Source organism: Rousettus aegyptiacus, unplaced genomic scaffold (assembly GCF_014176215.1).
Source record: "Rousettus aegyptiacus isolate mRouAeg1 unplaced genomic scaffold, mRouAeg1.p scaffold_m13_p_1, whole genome shotgun sequence".
In the NCBI taxonomy this organism is placed as follows: domain Eukaryota; kingdom Metazoa; phylum Chordata; class Mammalia; order Chiroptera; family Pteropodidae; genus Rousettus; species Rousettus aegyptiacus.
The window spans coordinates 109,971,260-109,997,210 of NW_023416284.1; the positions used below are offsets into that span (position 1 = coordinate 109,971,260).

The 25,951-nt window shown below is 37.0% G+C and overlaps 1 protein-coding gene across 22 annotated transcripts in view; it reads right to left on the reverse strand.

Annotated features, from left to right (window-relative positions):
* DST (dystonin) overlaps window positions 1–25,951 on the reverse strand; it is a 398,831-nt gene that overhangs the window by 54,488 nt on the left and 318,392 nt on the right. For 20 of the 22 annotated variants that reach the window (XM_036230186.1, XM_036230672.1, XM_036230457.1 and 17 more), the window contains 10 exons: window positions 19,683–19,844; window positions 18,074–18,244; window positions 15,498–15,664; window positions 14,043–14,202; window positions 13,511–13,837; window positions 12,908–12,992; window positions 11,415–11,656; window positions 10,269–10,475; window positions 384–503; window positions 107–214 (listed from right to left, as the gene is read on the reverse strand). In XM_036230186.1, the coding sequence (XP_036086079.1) occupies window positions 107–214; window positions 384–503; window positions 10,269–10,475; window positions 11,415–11,656; window positions 12,908–12,992; window positions 13,511–13,837; window positions 14,043–14,202; window positions 15,498–15,664; window positions 18,074–18,244; window positions 19,683–19,844 (1,749 nt within the window). The remainder of the gene's footprint in view (window positions 1–106; window positions 215–383; window positions 504–10,268; window positions 10,476–11,414; window positions 11,657–12,907; window positions 12,993–13,510; window positions 13,838–14,042; window positions 14,203–15,497; window positions 15,665–18,073; window positions 18,245–19,682; window positions 19,845–25,951) is intronic. The other 2 variants (XM_036230624.1, XM_036230420.1) reach the window with 1 other exon arrangement.

A 25,951-nucleotide genomic window follows, 5' to 3' on the forward strand; every position in this document is an offset into this window, starting at 1 on the left:
TTATGTGGCAGCTGTGGATAGAGGAGAAGTGTTTTCTAGGACTGAAAGCTCAATTTGTGCCGTTTATTCAAGACTGTCACTACCAGTCACACAGGCAAGATCATACCTTCATTGACTGCTTTTCCTCTTCATTGCATGTGGCCATGATTTTATGTCCAGATTTAACTAGTTCATCAATAATATCCTTGTGTCTCAAAATCTCCATGGTGAATGTCTGTGATTTACAGAAATAAAGATTATAAAACAGAGAATGTATGAGTAAAATGAAAATCAGGTAAAGTAGTTGAAAGTCGCACTAGTGGGATCTTGCAAAGTAAATTGTGTAAGCACATTTTTTAGACTAGCAAATAATTTAGATGCCAATTGGAAATGTACTTATTCACCTTTTGAACCTGCAGCTGAGCAGAGGTCTGGTCTTGCTCAAGCCTGATGTCACCCAGAGACATCAATTTCTTTTCTGTTTCAGTAATCCAAGATAACTCAGCATCAGCCGCTTGGTCAAACTAAACAAAAGATAAATAATTAGGTCAGCAAGTTCCTGAAACTGGTGCCAGAAAAACACCTATCTATATTTCTTCTAAATATCCTTATTAAACTAAACTAAACAAAAGATAAATAATTAGGTCAGCAAGTTCCTGAAACTGGTGCCAAAAAAACACCTATCCATATTTCTTCTAAATATCCTTCTTACGCAAGTGGAAAATCTGAGCTTATCTCTTCACAGCATCCTGAAATAATTCATTATAATGACTAAAGTTATAAAGAAAGGAGAACTTTCCGAAGAGTAGTAATTAAAGACAAGCTCTTAAAACATGTTGGATCCGTAACACAGCATCAACGATTTTAGGACCGCTTACACTGTTGCCTTCTTTTTGGTAGTCCTAAGAATTTTCTCCTTAGGAGTACTATCCAAACTGAACAGCTATAAACTCTAAAAGTCAATAGCTGGTTACCACCTTTCAATCATTTCCTCTGTCACTTTAACCCATATGATATGCAGGTAGCATTCTGCTGTCAAAGTACACAATTCCTAGCAAAAAGAATAAAGTTTTATTTTCTTATTTTCTTTGATTCCTAGCAAAAAGAATGAAGTGTGTATAACTGTATGTGTAAAATATGTCTCTGTGTATGCAGAGTATATCCCCAAATGACTCACATATAATTTTTTACATTTCGGAAAATATTAATATCAGAAAACATTTTCAAGAGCATTCTTAAATATTTCAAGATATTTAATTTTCATGATCATAACAGTAACTCATGGTAGAAATTCATAAAGTAAAGAAAAATATACAAAAGAAAATTAAAAACTGGAATTAATACTGTTGGTATTTTACTGAAATTTCTTCCAGGAGTTGAAAAAGATTTATAAAGGTCTGGCATAATACTGTATAAACAGTTTCATATCCTGCTTTTTCTTTTATTAAGAACATTTTCCATGTCATATTCTTTTAAGTGTGATTTTTAAATAACACCATTGTATTCTAGCATACCTGGATATTTTCATTTAGGCTCTCTGCATTTTTTTGCTATTATATAAACAACCCTGTAATGAATAGCCTTGTATATAAATCTCCATTGGTATCTCTAATTAGTTCCTTAGGGTAGATTCCTAGACGTTGACTACCAAGTGAAAGAACATGAGCATTTTCAATACCTTGCATCAGATAAACTGTCCAGGACCAAGTGGTAATCATAAATGAGTAAAGTGGGCAAGGGACACCCCAAGCACCAATCACAAATGGTAACTAACAATGGCTTTGGTTGGAAGATTTAATAGGGAATGAACATTGTGAGTATTCAAGTCCAGTACTACCAGAACTTCTAATTTTTCAAGAGAACCTGGAAATCCAGATGGGGTTAGGGTGATTTGGGGTGGGGGTGGGGGGGGGCGTGGTAACCACGTGATAGGTGAGAAGGGCAGAGATAAGAAGCTGGATTGGAAAATAATTCACACTTTTAAAACATGATACAACATTACACAGCCTCGTGTACTTTTCCCGGTTCCTCATAAGTACATCTAAAAACTCAGGGTGTCATATATAAAATATCTGTAAGATGACTCTGAAAGTAGAGAGAAGAGAGTAGAATTGCTATGGACCTTGGAACCCACAGAACACCACAGTGGTGTGTTTTCTGGGTCTCCTTCATGCCTCACAACCCTAGACTGGATAATAGAGAACTGAAAACCCAGAAACACCAACAGGCACAGACAAAATCCCAAGAAAAACCTGCTCTCTCTAGCCAAAGGACCAGGAAAGGGGCAGCCTAGCAAGACAATAAGCACTCTATTCTAACCAAATATGACCAAAAAAAAAAAAAAATGCTGTGGTCCCACCCACATTCATACCAAGAAAGACCAAATGGGAGGCCTACATTTCCACTTTCATGAGCCTATAACAAAGTGCTAACATCCCTGCCTGGGTGACATCAGAGAAAGCCAAGTCGAGAGCTGGAACTTTTATTCCTAATGGCCAGTAAGAAGGCCCTTGGCCACAATATCAGTGGAGACCCTGTGGGGAACCTGGACTTCCACCCCTACCAAGAAATAAAGAGCTGCCCCACTCCTCTCTTCCAGGATGGTGTCAGAGAAAGTACAGCAGAGTCAGGATTTTCACCACTGCCCAGTGGTTCCATGGCCATCTTCACTGTGGTTATCAGTATATATCCCTCAGAGAACTGGAATTCTCATCCCCACCCAGCAGAAATGAGGAGTACTCCCCCCCCCCCCACCTACTCAGGAGTCATGAGAGGTTGAGTGAGGAATCTGGACCTCTACTTGTACCTGATAACACACTCCCCACTTGTTCTGCCAGCGTGGTGTCAGAGAAATCTAGTTAAAACAGAATGTTTGGTTAAGACCCAAGACTCAGAACATAACATCAAGAACCAAGAAAACCTCAAACTGAACCAAAGAAGATAATCGATAGATGCCAATATCTAGACGAGAGAGGTGTTAGAAGCATCTGACAAAGATTTTAAAGCAGCCATGATCGAAATGCTTCAATGGATAATTTCAAACATGGTTGAAATGAATGAAAAATCAGAAGGCCTCAGCAACAAAACAGGAAGTCTCACCCAAGAAACAGCACATATGAAGAACCAAAGGAAAAATTTAGAACTTAAAAATATAACAACAAATAAAAAGCTCAAGGGATAACATTAATGAAGTGGACAGAGAGAAGAATCAGGGAAGTAGGAGACAGAGAAGTACCTAATCTGAATAGAAAACAGGCTGAAAAAAAAAATCGACTGAGCCTCAAAGACCTGCGGAATTATAATAAAAGATCTAATATTCACGTCACTGGAATCCCCAGAAGGAGAGAAGAAAGAGGTTCTGGCTGAAAAAGTACTCAAATACTTTTAAAATTATAAAACTATAGACACAGAGACCAGATTTGTGGTTGCCAGAAGTTAAGAGGTGGGTAGAGATGGAAGGGAATTGGTACAGCTATAAAAGGGCAACACAAGGGATTATTTTTGTGATGGAAATGTTCTGTATCTTGACTATATCAGTGTCAGTATCCTGCTTGAGATATTGTACTATAATTTTGTAAGATGTTATCATTGGGGGAAAACTGGATAAAGGGTCCCATAAGATCTCTCTGTACTATTTCTTACAATTGCATGTGAATCTACAATTATCTTAAAACAAGTTAAAAAATAACACCAAAACCTCTGTGTGGGTAACCTCTCATCTGTAAGTTCCTGTTTGCATTTTGTCTTTTAAGTATACACTGCCAAATTGTCTTTCTGATAAGGCGTACTAATTTACATTCCCACAAGTGGAGTTTTGCCGTACACCATTGTAAAGTTTATTGGCGGACTTTCCTTAATTGTAAGGATATCATCCGGCACGAACATTAACAGCACTGATTAAGAATATTGTTATGGTTTCAATCTCACAAATGAAAAATAAGTTATAGAAGTGAAAATACATATTATTAAGTTATTATTAAAACATTTTTATAAATCATGCACTTGCTTTCACCTCTTACTAAATAATGAATGAGTAAATAAATAGAAAGCTATTTGCAGGCCTTTTTATCAACGGTTGAGATAGAAAAAAATTTAGATAGTCATCTAAAATAATGGGCCCAAAACAGAAATATAAGAGGAATAAAAATAATAATCCTACATTTACCTTTAAAAACTCAACTGCATAAGGATAAGGGAAGATGTGACTTAACAGGCCTTTACCTAAAAATCTCTAGAAGCGTCACCCAAACAAAATTTGAATTCAAACCAATATACACCAAAAAATAGTGCAAAAGTCAAGCTGCTCCAAGGCTACCATAGTGTCTGGGCAGCAGTCACACTATTGTATATGCCGATTAGAACACATTTCTCACTCTGGGCTCTCCTTTGAGTGTCGCATGGTTAAGAGGATCACTAACAAGCTAAAGAGTTGTTTCAGACAGAAATTCAGAGAACTGGTCATCAGAATGGGTGAGCTCTCATATAAGGGCAAAACTTCTAATGTATATTTATTTTTCCTACATTTCTCATAGCATTATATATTATTTTTAGTGAAGCCACCTTTTCCAAAAAACTTACTAAAGAGACACCTGGTTAGCACACAGTGAGTGAATCAGCACTCACTGATTCATTACTTTTTCTGCTACTGGGGCAAATCAGAACAATGTGGGCTCCAGAAAGAATCTTGATAAACCATTTGAAAAATTATCTTAATCTGGTTCAATAATTTGTATGACGTTACTTAGTTTCAAAAGGAACTACTCATTAGTTCAGAGTGATAAAGAAAAAAAAAATCTCATCAACTAATTCGGCAGCTTCAGATGTGGAAAAAGTAATCTTAATAAAAAAAAGTGGAAGTGCTTCTGTACACGGATTATTCGCTTTTAAGCCACATACAATGAAACTTCAAGGTATCACTTCATGATGTGATTCTCTTAAGGAGTACACAACTGAGGAAAACAGTCCAGGCTTTTCTATCTGAGTACAAATGCTGTAAGATATCTGAATACAGTTTAACAGGAACCATTTTTTTCTTCTGCTGGTCCCTGAAAAAATAAAGGGACACATTACCCCCGCACTACCTCTCTTGTTTATGCTCAGCCTATTTTTAGTATTTATATGACAGTCCTAATAAAGTAAGGCTGTTAGTGTTAATACTAGTTTAATACTATGTCTCTCTCTCTGTTTTTTAAAGTATCCAATGAAAAACAGTATGATTATACCATCTAAGCTGTCAAAATACAAAGCTGAAACTCAAACACTGGTTCTTTAACCAAGGCAAATATTTGCTCTGCTGAAAGAAAACAAGACTTCAAGTAGAAATTTCTCTTTTGTCCTTTGGGAAAAAAAATTTATTGAACTGGTAAATATTTATTGTTTAGCAACAACAGAATAGCCACAGGGTCTACATTAAGCAATTTACAGTAGAACAAGGCATCTTATTTAGGTCTATGATTCTTTCAAATGACTACTTGATGTGTATATTTCTAATGGACCATAAAAACTACTTATTTCACATGTGAGCAACATAGAAAACAAGGTTACTAGACAAATTTTAATAAATTTGTTTACTGCTCATATAAGTAGGAAAAATTGACTTCGAATAAATTATAGATAATCTAAGCATCTATAGCTGCTTTCTGGGAAATATTTTAATGGTATCATCAGTGAAATCTAACCATCAGCCTTAGTTAGCTACTGTAACTCCTATTCTACTTGACTAGCACTTCAGAAATTTCCTACAAGCTAAGGAAAGACATTTTAATTGGTTATCTCTAAATATTCCTGGAAAACTCTCTCCAAAACAATAAGAGTCAGCATTCTACTGGATACACTAAGTGCTTCACATGCTAGATCTCCTTTGATCCTGACAACTGTATAATGTGGGTGTTACCATTAACTCCATCTACAACGGAGAAAAGCAAGGCAGAGAGTAGTTAACTAATTTACCAGAGATTACCCAGCTAGTAAATGTTGGATCTGAGATTTGAATCAAGGTGGTCTGATCAGAATTCCAGATATTGGAGTCTTAATTGCCATGTTTTAACTCTTGTGCTTGTATACAGTTTGGGCTTCATGAACTCAAAATATTTATGTGATTTCATCAAAAATGGATCAGATATCACAACAATTAATAAGTGGTAGGTTATAACTATTTAAACACTTCTCTGATCTCTGACAAAGGGCTTTCATGCTCATCTAGAAAGTTTCTCTCGAGTGGAAAGAGGGGTTTGTGAAACACAGAGTAAGATCAGGCACCTTAACCAAGGACATCCTTTCACTCCCTTCCCCTGGTAAGGATCTTATCACTTTCTTTTGATTAGCACTTCCTTCCATTTTGCTTCATGTTATTCATAACACAGCCCATATTTTCCCATCCCCAACACCTGGAGGGTCTAAACAAATCTCACTTCCGTGGGGGAGGTTTCCTTATAGGTCTTAAAAAGAAATAAATAGGTGTTATTGTTTCTCCATGGCTGACTCCTAAAGACCCAATTAACTGTTTATCTTATTTGCACCCAAATCATCAACCCATGTGCCTTTATATTGGGGTTATGATGGCCCACTAAAATAAACCAGGCAATAAGAACTGCCGGAGTGCCTGGAATTTTCAGACCCAGGGAAATGGACACATTTGAGCGACCTCTGACAATTGCACATTTACAAAAGGTAAAGGACAATGAACTGACCTGAGGTTTAAACAATCACAGTGGTCAGAATTCAGGCTATAAGTCTGTACATCTTTTAAACAAAAGTGCCTTTCCCCATTTCTACTTGGCTTGTTTGGTTCAATTTGCAATTAGAGAAAAAAAGCAACAAAGATATGTTACTTCATATTGATAACATCCAAAAATATGTACAGTTTTTAACTCAATGGCATTCATTGTGAGGAGGCAGCCATTTTGTTGTTGTTGCTGTTTTAATAAAGCTCACCATCACTATTTACTAAGCTGCCTTGTTCCACGTCTATTCTTCCTAAAAATAATGAATAAGCCCCGTTCTTCTTTAAAAAGAATATCCTCTTCAGAATATCAATGCCTGCAAATCTGTAGTGTAAGATATGGGGGCTCGTAGCACCAAATCCATACAGTCATCACTCATTTGCTCATAACTGACACTGTTCATTTATTTCCCAAATAACTAACCACTCAAATTTAATGGCATGTCTTTTCAAAACTGTTCTTGTGATGTAGGGTTAACATGAAAAAAATCTAACCATGTCAAATCAGAACTTTCGAAGAAACTAAACTTATACAGGCCAGTTACAAAATACATGCTAATCAGGATATAGTTGTATGCTCCCTTCCCTTCTCTCTTCAAACTTTAGTTCTTTTCCTTGTTTTCCTGAACATCTTTTATGTTGACATTTAGCAATTGCCAATCTACTCTGTGACAGTAGCCTGACAGTTCACAAAGTCCCTGTGTATTTGCTGAATTCCAAAAAGCAGGTTATAACAGTATAAACAACCTTAGTATGGGCAAAAGATGACACATCTTAAAAGAAATTTGCTTGGAAAACAGAACATTCAGTTATTTAAAATCTAGTTTGATTTAGCCAGGTTATTCAGGGACAAAGCACTAAATCCACAAATGTAAAAATTAGCAACTCATATTCAAGGCGCACGTCCTCACCCTGTCACTGTTGAGGCAGGGGTCTGGGACAGAGTAGTGTTAATAAAACAAAGTATGTGGATCTAAAGGGATGTCTAAAAAAAAGATACACTGTGGTTAGATCACATCCATGTTTCTGACAGAGAAGAGACAGACTGGTAGATGATTTGTTTATACAACAAAAAAACAGTGTACAAAATATGGGGCTAACATGAGGTCTAAAAGAGCTTTTTTTTTACATCATTCCTATTATATTTTATGATGTATTATCTTTGGGTAAACAGAAAACAAATATTTTAGTGTCAAACTGTGCTCTGGTCCTAATTCCAAACATCTATCAGTGGGCAAGGTTATAAAACTATTTCAGTGACATATTAGATCCTTTATAAACCTGAAAATTATGAGTTTAGAAATGATTCTTCTGAATGCAAAACTAAGTCTCTGTCAAGTAAAAAAGACAGGTACCAATTTGTTCTTAAACTTGCCTAGAATATGATTGATATTTCGTAATCCTTTCAGTGTGGTAGTCTCATGCCTCGGAGTCCTTATAAACTGGAAATATCCTAATACATACTTCCATTTTGCTGTAATAATGGCGCCTTCCTTCAGATTCATAAAGAAGATTAGAAAAAAAATGAATCATCCTCAGGATTTTTCCTCTCTAAGTAATTTATAAGGAGGCACTCCACTGTAGTAGAATGAGATCTGGATTAAGTTCTGGTCGCAACTTCAGCACATCCTAGCTGTGAGAACACAGAAGTCACTTCACACACCGAATATGTTCTTCCTAGCTCTAAATCATGTGTCTGTTTAGCCTTACCAGAGGTATTTCTTTTTTCTTTTTCTTTTCTTTCCTTTTCTTTGTTTTCTTTCTTTCTTTTCTTTCCTTTTTTTTTTTTTTTTTGATGATTTAAGTGCATTTTATTGGTTTTCTTTATTATGGGAAGTACTTCATTGGACAGAATGGCAGACATTTCAAAGGAATGCACATATAAATACAGAATAAATGCCCAGGAACAACCAAAAGCTATTAATGGCACTAAAATTAGCTGTATGACCTACTGGTAGTTAGATACTTTTACTACACCATTCTTTTATTTACTCACTCTCTCACCAAAAAAAAAAAAAAAAAAAGGCTGGAAGGATAGAGACCATATTGTTTATAAATTCTTTCTTCCATGAGTTTTTCTTTCAGAGAATCTTAAATTTTTCTATAAGGAACGAGTTTTTTTAATGCAGGAAAAAAATGTTATTTTCCTAACAGATATATGTTTTGGGTTCTAGAAGACACATACTGACCTGGTTAATATGTTTTTTTTTTTTTTAACTTTGGAAAACATTTGTAAAGCCTTGAATAGAACTGGGCTACACAATTAAAGACCTTGGCATGTATCAGAGCTTACTAACCAATATAAGCTCAGCCTGTCGCCTTGCCTTTATTACTGTCTTGCTTCACTGAACTAATCAACCAGTTTCTCGAGAAAATCTTGCTCCCAGGAGTACAGAATATTTGTCTTGCTGTTCAGAGAAGTCTCCAGTGCCAATTCTAAAATGCTGGAATAAATTTTGGTGAAAAAAATTCGGTATTTTCAAATGTTTGAATAGACTTCACAAATAAACACATTTATTTTCTTATAATAATGAGGCATACAAATTGCTCCAAACTTTGAAAACAGCATTGAAAATACATTCCTCAGGCATGAATGCCCTCCCTCACAAAAATTTCTTAGGCAGGACTTTTGCTATCATTGTGCTTCATCAGCTTTTGTGATTCGAGAGCACGATACTGAAATGAGGAGTGAAGCACCATGCTTTAGAACTACATAAATTACGTTTTTATGGCAACCTTGAAAATTAATTTTGGATGCTCCCACGCAATCTGCTTGATTTGTGTTTCTTGCTTTTGGCTTGTATTGACAAAAGCTTAGTCATATACCTTCTCAAGCTCTGCTCTAAAGTACACTGCAACACCTCACTAATCCCGTCACAGAAAGTTTGCAATTAGAGTCTGATGACTTTATGTAAATATTCAGAGATTTCAATAAAAGTTAATCAAAACATGTATTATAAAATTCTTTTTCCAGGATCCTACAGTTTTCTGAGGGAGCTGTGGCAAAGGGTTAGGTGCCTACAAAACTCTTTGCAACTATAACTCTGTATGAGTTTCAGGTCAGAAACCGTCATTTTTCTCTTTTCAATCATCTTCAGGAAAGAACTCTACCAACATGATTGTTTCCTTTTTAGAACGAATACAGCCTCTCTTTGCCAAAGCTGCGTATACATGAACAATTAATACTGACTTACATGATAATTCAAAATACTTCCTCACGTACAGATTAGACATTGCCAACACATTAAACTAACATTAGCAATACACATGTACGTAGACAAAAAGCATTCTGTTTGGAAAGCAGGGTTGACCTTCTCAGTGAATGACCTGATAAGGCCAAGTCTGGGAAACAGTGAGGCAGATGGCTGTTAACAACGTACGGGTACGGGTACGCCTTGCCATGGCACTCAGATGTCAAAGTAACTTGCATTCCTTTCAAACCCTTCCTTTCATTTCTGAACACAACAAACAAATGGAAACACTGCTAATAGAATTCTCTGTCCAGGTAAAGGCTCTGGAAATGACTGGAGAAAATTTACTGCCTGGACGACAAACCACTGGCCCCTACCTGCTGTGATCTCAGAATGGCAGCATCGATCTCCTCCACCTTCTGGGTGATAGTGTCGCTCACTAATCGGTAGCGCTCGTTGTCTTCGGCCACCATTTTTTCAAGTCCTTCCCTCGCCCTCCACGGCACCAGTTCCAGTAAAGCACTGCTCACTTCATTAAGGGAATCCAATAAAGCTTTGCTATTCTTAGCTTCCTTTTTTAGCTCCTGAAAACAGAATTAAGAAAACACATAAATCTGTGGGTAACGCTTATGTGTTTGAACAGGCTTTTTCCTCTAACTGTATTCTGGGGCTAAAGTCCTTTACAGGTCAACAACGTGATGCACTGGCCCCCTTACTTTCAGCTAAGTTCTATCAACCTTTGCTATTTAAAACTATTGTGCAAAAAGGAAAGTGTTTCCCGAAAAGTTTCTAACAACAATTCATTTGTCAACACGGCAAGATTTTATCTTTGAACTTTAATATAAATGTTTGAAAGTTGGGGTACAAAGCCAAGCAAGTTAACATGTATCGCTATGTGTTTTCTGGTAACCTCTAAGTAACCAGGTACCAGAAAAGTGGGGGAAAAAAAGAGGAAAGTCCAAGCCAGAATCAAGTGACCCTCAAAATGAGGACACACTGGCTTTAAATTATCCCAGTTGAATCATTACAGGCTCAGCAAGCCTGACTTCACCAACTCCCTCTCACCCACATACGATCATATTTCCGGGGTGATAAAAACAGGCTGATACCTCTGAAAAGAAAAACAATTAGCAAATAGAATGCCACATTTACAATATAATTAAAAAGGTCACCTCATGTTACTCATCTGTCGTATAAGAGTATTTTTATTCTAACCAAATTATGTGTATCTCTGGAAACAATGACCCTTTTCCTTTATTTTACTTTTTCATCATTCTGTCTCTTGTGTAATAAATTGTACTCCCAATTATAAGACCGAAAACAAATCATAATACTGTGTTTTCATCTCCAGGTTTCTAAAAGTTTAATCAGCTGATCTGCTGCCAATTTCTCACAGGTCCCCACCCACCAGGGCGTCCTTCAGCATATTAGCAATGACACGAGAAAACTATCATCTCATTCTTTGTGACTAAGACTCCCTAAAAGATAACAAGCTGATCCAAAATCTATAAATCGTAGCATACTTTTTGTCGCGCTTGTGCTTGGCTTGCGGCTTCTCCCTTCAGAACCTGAGTTTCATATGAAAGCAGCTCCACCTCCACTTTGTCCAGCCAGGTGCAGAGCTCGTCGTGTGTAGAGTGCAGCCGCCTTGCAAGCTGCAGCGCCTGATCCAGCGTCTTGGCGACATCCGTGCTCAGCCTAGTAATGTCTTTGTACCTTGCTTTAATGGCGTCCAACTTATCTTGAATTATTAAAACCTCATCACCTAAAATTTCAAAGGCATGTTATATCTCATGAAAGGAGGGAAAAGGGGTGTGGGAGGGGGAAGGGTTTCTTCAGGTATTATTGTACACTGATGAGATTTTCTGTGGGGGAGGGGAGCACAGGACACATATTTTAAAGAAGTCCTGACTCAAGAGGAGCCCTTTTCTAGGTTTTAATCTTTCCCAGGGTTACTGGCCAATCTAAACGTGTCTGAAAATGCAAATATAAAAACCAGAAAGGAGTATAGTGCCTTCACTTATGTGGAAAGTATCACCTTTGTATCTATCTTGCATGATGATTTTAGCTCTCAAGCAGAGAAGTTAAAAACTGTCTGGGTTCAAATACTGACTTCGTGGTCTAAAAATATTGACTCTGTGGCCTGTTATCATCATACACAAGTTACTTAACCTCTCTGTGCCCCTGTATACTCATCATTACATGAGAGTAAGAACAGAACCTACTTCATAAGGTTGTGATAAAAATTCAATGAGTTTATATTTACAAAGTGTTGAGAATAGCGCCTGGCATGTGTGGAAGCATGCATATATGTGTGTATGCACGCATACACATGTATTAACGTTAAAATCAATACATTCATCCGCACTATTCCTTCACCTCATTTTCAGACACGCAAAGAAACTGTGTCCCAGGCTTCACACTTCTAGTTCACGGCTCTAAGTACTACATTAAATTCCTCCAACTCATAATGAATGGTACTTGCCTCCATCACACACATATGCTGAACTGGATAGAGTTCAATGAAACTTTCCTGTGGCCAAGGGAATACTAAACCCAAGTGAGTTTGTGTCTGTTTTCTTGGTAAGTTTGAGCATGAAGACATAAAGCCTGGGTATAGCCACAGTATATGTCGCTGAATGCCATCTATTTTCAAATTAAAAAAAAAAGAGAGAGAGAACCATCTACAACCTATGTGCTCATCTAGAACAACTACCTTCCACAAGTGGAAAACTAATGAAACTCCACCGTGAGCTTCTCTGACCATCTCCTGTGCCACAGTGCTTTGTGTTATGAGTAATGCAGGCAACTTCACTAAGAACCCAAGTGAGATCATGAGAAAAAAAGTGAGATCATATTCCCACCCCCCTTGATCAGTCTTCAAAGCATTCTCCAGAATGAAGTCTTGGAGTGGCCCCAAAATTATAAAAGTTTTTGTTTCTCTCCCATCCAAAAATATTTTAAAAGCAATGCAAAATGCTAACTCCATGATTATTTACTTTAAAAGATATCTCACCTGTTGTCTGTTTAAGTAGTTCTAAACCATTTAGTAATGCCTGATCTACATTTTGTTTTCTGAGCAGTATGTCTTCTTGCAGAACCTAAAATGCAGGTAGCATTTTTTTTGTGGGGAAGAAAAATTGAATAAGCATTAGCATTAGTCAATATTAGAGGACCATCATTGGATTTTTATAGAGATAGATCTGAGTAAACAGCTCACGTTGTCACATATTCATTACTGTTCCCATGTTTCCCCTCCTCTTTCCACCACTGTGGCCCATGTCCCAGGTTTGTCTACCATAACTCACAGCACACTCTCCTTTTCAGAAAATACTAAGAGCCCCATGTGGAGATACTGGAGTACTGGTTAATTGTGAGTCTTTGTACACAATGACAAAATAACAAATAAAAAGTGAAAAATCCAGCTATTGGATAAATTCAATCTCTTTTTTAAAGTAACTTCATTAAAAGTTATCTATCTGTACATACAGGTAGTCTTTCTTCAGTATATAGAGACTCACCTAAATCATAACAAACATAAAATGATAATATGGAAACAAGGAAGACTCAGAAAATAACGACAATCAAAATAAAAAATAAATAAAATAAATCAAAATACCCGAAGTTCAGATTGCTGCTCCCATAGCCCCTCAGTGCTGTAATCCTGGACTGAGAGCTTGCTCAGTTTGCCATGTACTTCATTCAGCCAATTCATCAGCTCAACTTCATCTTCCCCAAAAATCTTAGCATTACATAAGGCCTGCTGGAGCAGCTCAGACCTGCTGTGACTTTTCTCTTGAATCTCAATGTACCACACTTGAGAGGAGTCTAATTTATTCTGCACAGTATCTTTATCCTCCCTGGAACTCAAAACCTTTAAGGACTGGCCAATGCTAACAGCCTGGTGCAAATGTTTATTGTGATTTATGATGTCATCTTCTAAGGCCTAAATAAAGTTTAAAAAAAAAGAGAAACAAACAGAATGGATAAATAAAAATGAAAACATAAATAGAACAAAAGGATGACATTTGAAATGAATTTAATTTGCAATGAACACATAATGCAACGATAATATATTACTCAAATGTAGGTCATAAAACCTCAAAGGAAATGGAAAACCGAATCTTACTAATATGTGATAGGTATCTTACTTTGTGCTGTGCAATTTGTTCCTCAAGTTTAGACGCTTGGGTTCCTATGGGCTCACAGTTCGCCAGCCTCTTTTCTATGGTTGTAAGCCACTCATTCAGTGGTTCTAAGGTTTCATGAAATTGCTGTGCTACCACCGAGATACCTTCCAACTGACGATTCCTAAAAATGTGCCAAGATAAAGGTCATTTAGGGATGAAGAATGTGTGAAATACTCAACAAAAATCTTCACTCATGCTCCTGCATTCTATTCTAAATAACTTTTGTAGAAAACATCTGAGGTTAAAATTTAAATCTCTCACATTTAAAGGACACATTAAAATAGTTCTCCTATTAAATAAAACTAAAGTTGAACAACAGACCAAACTCAGGTGCCTCAATCTTATGAAAGTCTTAAGTAACTTGCTTATAATACAACAATAACAATAAAAACAACAATAGTAATAATAATAGCAGTGATAATAATGATAATAATAGGTAATATTTATTCAACACATTTTAAATATTTTAAAAAGTGGAGAGTATCTCTCATGCAGGCAGGGCACAATGTCCTGGGGGCATCACAGAGAAGGAATAATCTGCTGACACATACTGAAGGTTAACATGAAACTTTTAGCATCCTAGGAGTACCTTATTCTATGGTCCTAGAACTATAATTAATTCTACTCTATCATTTAAGATTAGTCAAATCCTTCTTTTTACCATTTTAGCTCCAAAGGAGGTAGGGATTTATGGAAATACTCTGTTCAGTGGTTCATCTATTTCCAATCAAACAAGTTTATGTGGCTATACTTCGATGTAGCTGCTACTCAAGACTGGTCAATATGGTGCCAATGGAGAGAATGCGGAAATGTAAGAGAGAAATGTTGAGAGCAAAAGTCCAGTGGAGCCAAGCTCTCAGCTTCCTAGCCTTCAGGTATGTTATAGCACTTTCCACTTGCCTTGTTTCCTAGCTAACTCCTACTTCTCCTTTAAAACATAGCTTAGCTGTCACTATTCTGCCCCTTGACTAGGTCCTTCCTATGAAATGCTTCCACAGAACCCTGTATTTTTGCTTTGAAATATCACATTTGTCATTACTTTTCAATTGCTATAAAACTCTACTAGATGGTACTCTATTTGAGGACACTGATGATCTGTTCAGCTGTAACTCAAAGCCTAGTTCTATGCCTGATGCACAGTAGGCAGGCAATAACTATGTAATAAACAAATAAATAAATTACCCCCGAGAAAAATGTTTTTTTTTTCTTTTCTCAAAACAAAGAGTTGGGGTGTATCTGGTGACTACAAGACACTACCCTTAGAAAAATAAGGAGAGAGGCACCACGGCTCTTGCTATCTATGTTCACACACATGATAAGTATAGGAAAAAACAAGAAAAGTATTGCTAAATACAAAATATCAGTATTACAGCCATTGCTACTCTTTCAAAAGATTGGAAGTAGTATTTAAGTTACCTTGTTTCAGCTTTACTAAGCAAAGCCTCCCATCTACTATCCAACAGACTTAGTTGTTTCAAAATCTTCACTTTATCTGCCGGTTCTGCTGTGGCAGCAATTTTTTCTCCTTCCCGTTTGATTACCTCCACAGTGGATTTGCGGTCATCCAACAATCTTTGGAGAAGCTTGAGGCAAAACGATAAAAAAAAAAAAAAAATTCAAAGGAATAATTGTGTCAATACTAAGGAAAATATATTCTAAGTACTTCTGATATGTGACTAAAATACATATTTATATGGATTCACATACAAAAGGATCTGAAAAATAGGACTTTAAAAATAATGCATTTTGCTTAATGATTCCTTACTGTTGTTGCATCGGGCACTGTGGTAGGGGCTTTTAATAGTAGGAAAAACGAGTATTGATAAGACCACTAAAACCATTATTAATTTTTAATATAAAATAATGAGCTAGAAAGTGCTGCTTATAGTAACTAAAATACAAAATAACTCTACTACACCAAAAGTGCCAAATCCCCATTATTGTAATGAAACAGGAATGTCCCAAATATTCAGCAATGATCTGTTCCCTAAGACAAAAATGATTACTAAAAATCATAACTGTTTTCAAAACCATTTCTGATGTTAAGTGATCTAATGTAGAAAGGAAAGGTGAAACTCAAACCAAGTTCAAAAACTACTAAGACTAAAATTAGAGGCTCTTGGCTCTTTTTACTGGTGAGACTAGTTACTAAAATCCTTCATGAGGATGAAAACTAAAAGAGAACCGTTAATTATCATTTCCAAAAGGAATAGAGGGTGGAACACATCGGAAATCTCCAAAGCTAGCTAAATGAGACTAATATTTGAGGATTAAGCAGCAGGAAAAAAAATTTACTTAATTCTAAGTAAACATTTCGAGAAGCCTGGAATGGAATGTTTGATAGAAGTAGCCAGAAGTCAGGATTGCCTTGCCCTTACATAATCACAAAAAGTATTTCATGAGCAAGTGCTACACACAGGTACTGCATTAATGGCAATGAGGAAGGCAAAGTGTATGAAACACTATTTCACTGTTTCCTCAGTCTGATACTGGCTGATAGATTAAGGATTAAAGAAATGGGCAGTTACCCGAAGTAACGAGCTAGAAGAGTGTTTATGTTACTTTCATTTTGAGATTAAGACCACCAAAGCAGGAGGCAGAGGAACATGTTCAAAAAGGAGAAGAAACACATACTGTCTTGACACAGGTTAGAGTCATTATGAAATCAAAGCCTAACAAGTGGTTTAGGTCGTAAAGGAAACTAATTAAGTGGATTACTTTTGATAATGTTTAATAAACTTCTAGCAATTAAGAAAGCAAAATCGGCAAATAGGTTTTGTTGCTAAGCATAAACATTAACTCCAGGAGAATTACAAAGGTTTAAATTAAATCGTGAATGGCAGCAGTTATATTATTATATATAATAATACGGTACTATGAATAATATGTAACACTTTAATATTATTAGAGTCTATATGTTATATATTATATCACATATGTAATGTATGTAATATATATTCTTCAAAAATCACACAAATGCAATGTGTTTCTTGTGATGTCTCTTTAATTCTTCCTTCTAAATCCATTTCTAATAGGTTAATTTCCCAATATACTGAAGTCTTCAAAGAATTTTTAGATAGTACTGAACATCAAAATTAACTTATTAACCCTCTTAATCCGTTCTCTTCTTTTTAAAGTTTCACACAAGAAAAACCTTCCTAATATGTTGTGTTCCCACAGCATATTAGGAAGGTCTCAGACCTCTCCCACAGTTCTTTTCAAGTCATGGCCGATATATTAGTACTGAAAACATCACTTAATGCTTCCTAACTGACCACTACCACCAGGAGTACAAAACTGTATGTGTGGCCCCAAGTAGTTATCATCCCTCTAATGAGTATGCCTTTTCAACTTGGTCCTGTATTAACAGTGTCAAAAGACGCACCATCACATTCCTTAGCACATGAGAATCAAATATATTTGCCTCTTGCGTATAGGTTGAACCTTAAGAAACTTCCCATATTTAATCTATGAAAAAGGCACTTTCAAATGGATCAACCTAATATAAAAGGTGACAATGATATTTCTGTCCAAAGTCACCTTTTCAGACAGTGAGGTCTTCCTTGACTACTCTATATAAAATTGCACGCGCACACACACCCACACACACACCCTCCATTCTTGCTATCAATTTCTAATTTCTACCTCCCATCTCTGCTTTATTTATCACTTGCTAACTTATCACAGTTTACTTATTTACTTTGTTTATTGTTTCTCTCTCCCCATCCCTCCTTTCCCACTAGACCTTAAACTCAGTGAGGAACTTTTATCTCTTATTCAGTGATGTATCTCCAGCACCTGGAACAATGCCTGATCTTTGGCAGATGTTCCATAAATATTTGTTGAAGGAACAACAAAATAATGTCTAGTGCATCAATAACCAGTTAACTAGGATTTCCTATTGATACAAATAAAGAGAGTCATAAGGTAAATTTTTATTCTCATTATTAAGACTAAACGTCAAACACAATACAAAAGCATCACTAACTCACCTTTTGCTCTTGTATCTGGGCCTTCACCACTTTGAACTCAGCTGACGGTGGTTTCTGATTGGCCACGAGCTCCTCAGTGTCCACCATCCAGCTGAGCAGGGATTCCAAAGCATCCTGGAACCTCCCACAATGCAGCAGGGCCTCCTGCAGCTGGGCTGCTCGCTGAGCCACCTGTAAAGTTCCAGTTGTTCCAACTTATTTACTTGCTTTTCACGTTTACCTTCCCATTTAGTCACCGATTTTCATTTCATTTAAAAATTTCCCAAAGCTTTGATAGGGGTAGAAAAGAGTCATACTTTAGCTAAAGTAAGCCAAACAGTCAATATAAAAGACAAAAATCTTTGAGATTTTGGAAATATCTGATACATTTATAATAAGGTTATCAAAAGAAACAACACATTAGTCATTTTATCATTATCCCTGGAATTCATTTTTATTTCCTAATGATGAATATCAAGGATAATGATAAAAGAAAAAAAGACTAAGATTTTAAAAAACTATTATAACAGAGAGAATCAGAGTTATGTTTCACTAGGTAAAATGCCTATAAAGTATCCAATTAAATTATGCTAGCTCCAAGCTTTGAGTCCTTTTTTAACAGACTAGAGTCTTTGTCTTCTAGTAAATGGAGTCTCTGTGTCCTACAAAGACATATCCTATTGCCCGTCTCATAGATCTTTTCCTTTTAGACTAAAAAAGTAGTTGGCAAGACATTTTGAGCACTATGGAACATACTTTCACCTGACCCTGCATTCTAATTGTGTTTGAAGAGCACTACAACATGAATCAGACTTTAAAGAATGATAAATGCAGGTCTGAGACCTGGAAATGTTTAAGATTTCAATGCAATGGAAATTTGTACAAGAATGATCACCACCACCACCAGATAAGCACAGCCATCCAATACTAATTTTCTGATAATTTACATCACGTGAAGATCTGCCATTGTGTGTCAACATTATCTCTTTAAGCTATCAGAGCATTATTTTCCAGTGTTTTCCCTCGTGGATATTTTTTAAAAGGTGAGATCTACATCTTATAAGTAATATATTTGGAGTTAATGGTTTATAATAAGGGTGGCAAACCGTTAGTCCAGGGCTGTCAGAGAAACACGATTGCTTTCACTTGCACAATGTGACCTATTTATTATACAGTGTGAAATTAGTTGCTGACATTTAAAAGATTCCACATAACAAGTATGATTTCCATTTTTTTATGGCAAGTATTCTTTTTGACAATAGTAAGCCTAGACCCCCTACATGGCAATGATTCGTTGGAGCTAAGCAGCTATGGTACCTTTTTAGAGGTGTGTGTGCTGTCTTAATCAGGTCAATGTCATGGGCCACCTGCCAACACACCTGCACTATTGTGTTTCCATCAAAATGGAGATAATGACAGGGAGAGGTGATGTTTCACCCAGCTTGTTTCTTTCATTTATGCTCCCTACTGAGCTCTGTGGGTGTCCAAGTTTGGGCTATCCAGTTTACAGCAATATAGAAAAGTAGGCATGTTTAGGGAAGTTTGGCTACTGTAAATATGATTAGTGGTCACATAAATGCTAGTAAATAATAAAGAAGAGAAATAACAATGAAGGGGATGAGAAAATTACCTTCTTATTAAGAGTCTTCCACCTTGTGTTGACATCGTCCAGGTCATGCTCCAAACCCTGGGTGCTGGTGCTTTTAGCAGCACTCTGTATAAGGCTTTGACCTAACCAGTTTACATCTTGCTGTTTAACCTGCAAGGGTTCGATCTCCTCTTTTTGGAATACCTGCAGTTGGAAGGTCAATAATAATATGAATTATATTACCTAACAACCACCAAAAACAAACATCTGTTCAATTATCAAGTATCTATTATTAGAGATGAAGATAATTTTTGTCACCTATTCATATGCCATAGCTGCCTTATTAATAATAGTAAGAAATTAAACTAAACATAAATATGTAACATTTATTATCAAAAACATTCAGTAATATTAAAGAATGATTTTCTAAGTACATTTAATCAGATTACCTATAAAACCAAGAAAACAGTACATGTGTTCCTTCTTTTCTTGTGCACTAGAAATTTCCTATCCTTTCGATTTAACTCTAGTAAAAAAAAAAAAAATGTATGGAAAATGCCAAGGAACAAAATGATAAGATGGACCCAAGATGAGCCTTGCGACTAGGCATGGATTCTTATACGCTCTTCTAAGGATAGCTGCCATTAGCCAGCAATCGAAGTTTGAGCCTCAAGCTGGAAATGAGAATCATTGACAAGATGATGAGGTTAGCCAAGAGGCCAATCTATGGCTTGCCAGAGGGGCCAAAATGCAGCAATAGAAAAAGAAAAGAAAAATTATATAGGCACGCGCTGTAATAGTTTGGATCCCTACATATGTAGCCCCCTAAATATCAAGATGCCAATGGACTTGCAAGAGGCATGGAGACCTCACCCACTGAATATGATCATACATGCCACCAGCACAGCAATTCTGGTTACTCTCTGGTCACTGCCTGCACTGGCAGCAGTTTTCCAGCACTTCCTCCTTGACTCTCCATCCCGTCCAATTTATGGTCCCCGATCACCTGTAACTGTCAAAGGATCTAATGTATTAGAGTAAAATGCAAGTTCCATAAGAGCAGAAGTTTCTGTTTTCCTTATAGTAGTTCCATTCCCTAGGCCTACCATAATACCAAACATGTCTTACGTACCTGATAATTATTTGCCAAATAAATATCAGTATAGAAAAATCATATTTATATCTTGGGGTAGATGACATCAATCCCACTACAGATAATGGGGGTTGATCGACTCTGCCACAGATGATACAAATGTTTGTTTGTTTGTTTTTTAATGTAGGAATTGAAGGAAGCCATAAAGAAAATAAATTAATTTAACTGAGAAAGGAAAATTTCAGCTAGATGTTAAGGTAAGACAAGGTTTGAGGTTCTGAGCCTTTGTACTATAGAGCACTACATAAATATATCAATAGTCCAAGTGAATAAACAGTTAAACAGAATATATAAAAACATAATAAAGACAAATATCAAAACAGAACTTAAGAAAAAATTATAGGCACAGGATGGAAAATATTTCTGGAAAATGCAGATGCTGTAAGAGACAAACTCTCCAGATTTTGGCCTAAGGCCTAGCAAACAGCATACTCCTGTGTCACTGTATAAATGAGTAAATTAAGGAAGAGCAAACAAATAAATGACCATTTCTTCTCAAAGTCTCCTCCTAACTAAAAGTCTAAATCCCTTCTATAGAAAATCTATATAGACAACTTCCACACTGGCTAATTGTTTCTATATAACAATGCTAAATATAAAAAGTCAACCACACATCAACCAAAGAAATTATAAGAATTCCCCAAATCACTGAGGGAAGAAAAACATAAGTTTTCATGATTTTTAAAAAGGCATTAATTTACTTAATAAGGCAACATATATTTGCAGCAAGGGGGTGAAAATAGAATTCGATGCTGTATTATAGTTCTATTTCTTTTCTATACCACTTTGTAAGTTACTACTTGCAGGAGCTAACAGCTGTGAATATGTTTCACTAACAGAAAAAGGACTGTGTTGAGGGGAGAGGAACTGCTACATTCTTAATTCCAAGAACTTGTCTGGTATATAAGGATTCATGGAAAAGTTCTATTCTCCCTCTCAGATAATTTTCAGGACACACGGCCGGACACACACACACAAATCTAATGTCCTAGTAAATTGCCTTAACTTCTGATCTTGAATTTTAAAGAAGTTAATTTTAGAGTTGAATATCAGAGTAGGTCTAGGTGAGTCTGTGGTAATTTTCTAAAGTGCTACAGAAAAATTACTAAGGGGTAAAAAAGATAACTACTAAAGAATCTATATAGGCTTAAGTTAATTGCTTCTTACAAATAAACTGCAAAATCCTTTACACTAAGAAACATACTTTGCCAAGCTTTTAAACTAACATGCCATTTAATGCACACTCAAGGAAAGTATATTGCTGATCAGAGCAATTATTGCATAGACTGAAAAGGGGAACTTTTCTGATATTATCCAAATTTCTTATCTCTCAGCGGTACCAAAATACCTATCAAAAGAGACTTTCCCTCAATTTAATCCATAAGCACACAAACACAGAAATGCTTAAAATAAAATAAAATTATCTCTAAGGCAAAGTTTACCAGAAGAGCTTAGTGAAAGTACTAAAATAGCTGAACTTCAATCTAAGCGGGAAGAAAAGAATTACAGGCTTGACAAACAACCTCTACTTATTACAAGGCTGTACCCTTTACTTTCTTACCTCATTCACCACTCACAAAAAGTTAGGAACTACCATGACTGCAAAATACAGCACAATAACTTCTCTACTTCCACATGCAGAGCTACTGAGAGAAAATTTTCAGCACATCTTAAAACGTCCTTAATTTGAGTAGAGTACCTCACAGACCACAACAATATAATATTATGTTAGTACCTTCATGACTAAGCCTGCTCAAGCTTAATAAATCCACTATAACTGCCCTTAAATGGCAGTGTCTTAAACCACAATGTGTGTAAAAGCCGAACGTTAACATAAATTCACAGTGGAGGCATTCTAAATGAAGGGAAACAGTCTCCATCTGCACAATCAATAACAGGACTCCAAACAGCTGGGAATAATCATTCTCAAAAACGGTCCCTAATTAATTCATGAAAATGATCAACTTATCAATATATTTGGCATCTTGTAGAGTACTAGTCAAAATAAAAGACTGCCCTTGATCATCACTAGAAACACTAGTGACCACTTTTGAACAGAAGCACAAACTTTCAGCATTATAGAGTTTCACATTTCCAATAGTTACCTGAACTGACTGAAAGCCATTACAGACTGTGTCCGATATTCCTGCCTGGACCCTTGTTTTTCTGGGAGATGCTTTCTTTCTTATTGGTATGAATTTCGGGGAGCACTTCATATGGATCACCTCCATCTCCTGGGCAGAAAGGGGAGCCTCCACCTCCTCTTTAGATGCTATGCTGGATTCTTCCGAATCGCACTGTGTCAACAATGTCACATTTTCTACTAAACTTGTTCTACCACAATGTACATCGTTTCCCCTTGGATCTGAATGCGAGAGACCTAGACCCTCAGGAGACTCTTCCATAAATTCCCTACTTTGTGCTGTGATTTGGAATTCTCCCGGTCCATATGGTTTCCCTTCTTCTTCAGGGTTAGAAATACACTCATTTTCTCCATCTCTTGGCATAATTAATGGATCATACTTAACAGCGCTCTCTTTCAAATCATTCTGTGGGCTGCAGTTTTCACCATGGATTTCCCTTGGACCATTTACACGTTTTATTTCTTCTAGTGGAGAAACATCATGTAAAATCATTTTGACGTTTTCATCAGGGTGGGCACTTCTACACGAAAGCAATGGGATTTTCTGTTCACTAATGGAATTGACAGAAAAAAATGGTCTATATTGTTCTGCTATATGAATATCTTCAGTAGGAGACAAGCTTCTAATTCGTGACTGGTCTCCAGTTAAAATGCCCTGTTTTTCTTCCCTCTCTGCTGGAGGGCTACATAAACCAGAGTCATCCTCCTCTGATGTGAGAGAATTAGTCCCCCATCTGCACTTGCTGGCCTTGGTAACAGCATCTGACATATCAGTAGGTTCAACAAAAGAGCTTTCACTTTTGTTTGCATAATCCATAAAATTGGCTGGGACAAACATTCGCCAGGACCGTCTATGCTCTTTCTTTTCTGCATGAGATTTGGCTTTGGGTAATGCTGTGGTTCGAATGATATCGCTATTTAGTTTGAGCGCATCAAAGATCATTTTTTCATCTAGTTTGTTAGCTTCACGACCTCTTAGCTCAAATACACTGGAAGAAGCAAGGGCACCGTTGGAGCATAAAGAACTAACATCCAGTGTTCTGTGACTGTAGGGTAAAGTCCGATCTGTAAAATGCCTGGAAGACAGGCTACCTTTTGAACCAGAGTCTATCTGTTCATTCAGTCTAACAGTATCGTAGATTGACCGCTGTGGGACATAACAGTCTTCAATATTTAGGTCCTCCTCTTCTTCACCCTTCCCTACACATGGGGGATTCTGACGTAAACAGTCTGGTCTGCTGAGGGGCTTCCCCATTTTGTAGACAGTTAAAGCAAATATCGCAGCTCTTGACACAGAAAATAAGAAATAAGATAAAGCATCTTTCAAAAAAGTATACTTCTGAACAGAACTATAAAGTGTCTTTAGCATAAAGACACAAGCTCAAATAATGTACGCTGTAATATATGAGGTCTTTAAGGTCATCATCAGTGCATAAGCCTAAATGCAACTATCCTTTTATCTGGTAGTTTTCAGAATGATTCTAAAAAATAAAGTGCATCAAGAACACAGAACAGAAATCTCCTTCCTCCCCCTTCCCCAGCCCCGAAAGTTCCCTTTCACATACTCCAAAACAGAGAAAAAAACAAACACACACTTAACAGTGGCTCAAACACTCAGAACATTCCATTGTCAGTCCATTTCCCTTTTTAGTCTAATTTTGCATCTGAGATTTCCAGATTAAAATTTCCAAATGAGCAAGCATTTTAACAGGCTCAATGTTAATTTAGGCAGAGCTCTGGTTAACTGTAATCCACTTAAAGATGGCTTGCAAAACTTCATCTCCTTTATAAATAAACCATGCTTTAGAAACTTAAAAGACAAACACCTGGACCATATATTGTTCAGATCTAGGCACAAAACAAATCTTCAGAGAAAAATGAGTGTAATGCTGTAAGAAAGTTAAAATTTTCTTCTACTTTTCTGGGGAGTAGCTATAAATAATCTTGATTCAAAAGGCAGTTTTTCTTCCCATATTAAGCTTCTTTGAGGCTAGTCAGAAGTACCCAAAGGAAAAAAAAATTTGACTTTTGGACAGCCAGGCCAGTACAATCCAGCAACTGTTTAAAGTAAATAGAAAGCATGGTGTTCTATAAACTCTCCTTTCAAAAAAAAAAAAAAAAGAAAAGAAAAGAAAAGCCGTTTCCAAAGTCTTATCTGATCCTCCTTAAGAAGGCTTATTCCACCTGAGGCAATTGCAGCAAAGAAGAGCTCCAGGTTTCCTTTAAGGCACAGGCAGCGTCATTCACATTCCGCTGAAAACCGAGACTACTCTATCCTTTGAAATTGACCAACAGTGGCCGCAGTTGGGTTTTCATTTTAGCTACAGCTGGAGACAGGCGCAGAGGTGGCGGCAGAGGAGGCAGAAAAGGAACTCCAGCAGGGACCTCCTGCGCTGTCCCCAGCTCCTCAAGGCAGTAGTCCCAAGCAGGGCAGGCATCCTCCCAAGCCAGGGCGCTTCCAGCAATGCCCTCTCTCTTTAGGCAACATCTGCTCCGTCCCTTCGCCCGCGGAGCGCTCCGGGCGCGCAGCTCTCTATCACTTCGCTGCTACGCCCTCCCGTGACTTAACTTCGCAGTCATCTTTTCTTTGACTCCTTGCCTCTTCTCAGAGCCGGCGAGCTGTTTCAGGGGGAGGTACCTAGAGGCCGAGAGGCTGCAGCGCAACAGCTTGGTGGTGACATCAGCGCAAATCAGACACACTAGGGAGAGGGGCAGCTCGGGTTCAGAGATCGCCGAAAGCTCACCACCTAGTTCAAAATAGGAAGGGATAGGAAGGGCTTGCAGAGGCAGAATCTGACACCAGGAACTCTGCGAAGAAATCATTCTGTGAACGTCTAGTGATCGCGCTCATTTGAATACTAAATGGAGAGGACAAGCGATACACAGGTCCCTATCCTTCGGTTGAAACCACAGTCTCTTACACTGCAGTTGCAGACTCTGTTTAAGTAGTATCTGCCCTGCGAAGTGCGGATCGCTTTGAAGTAGTGTTGTGTCATTCCTTTTCAAAGCCCAAGT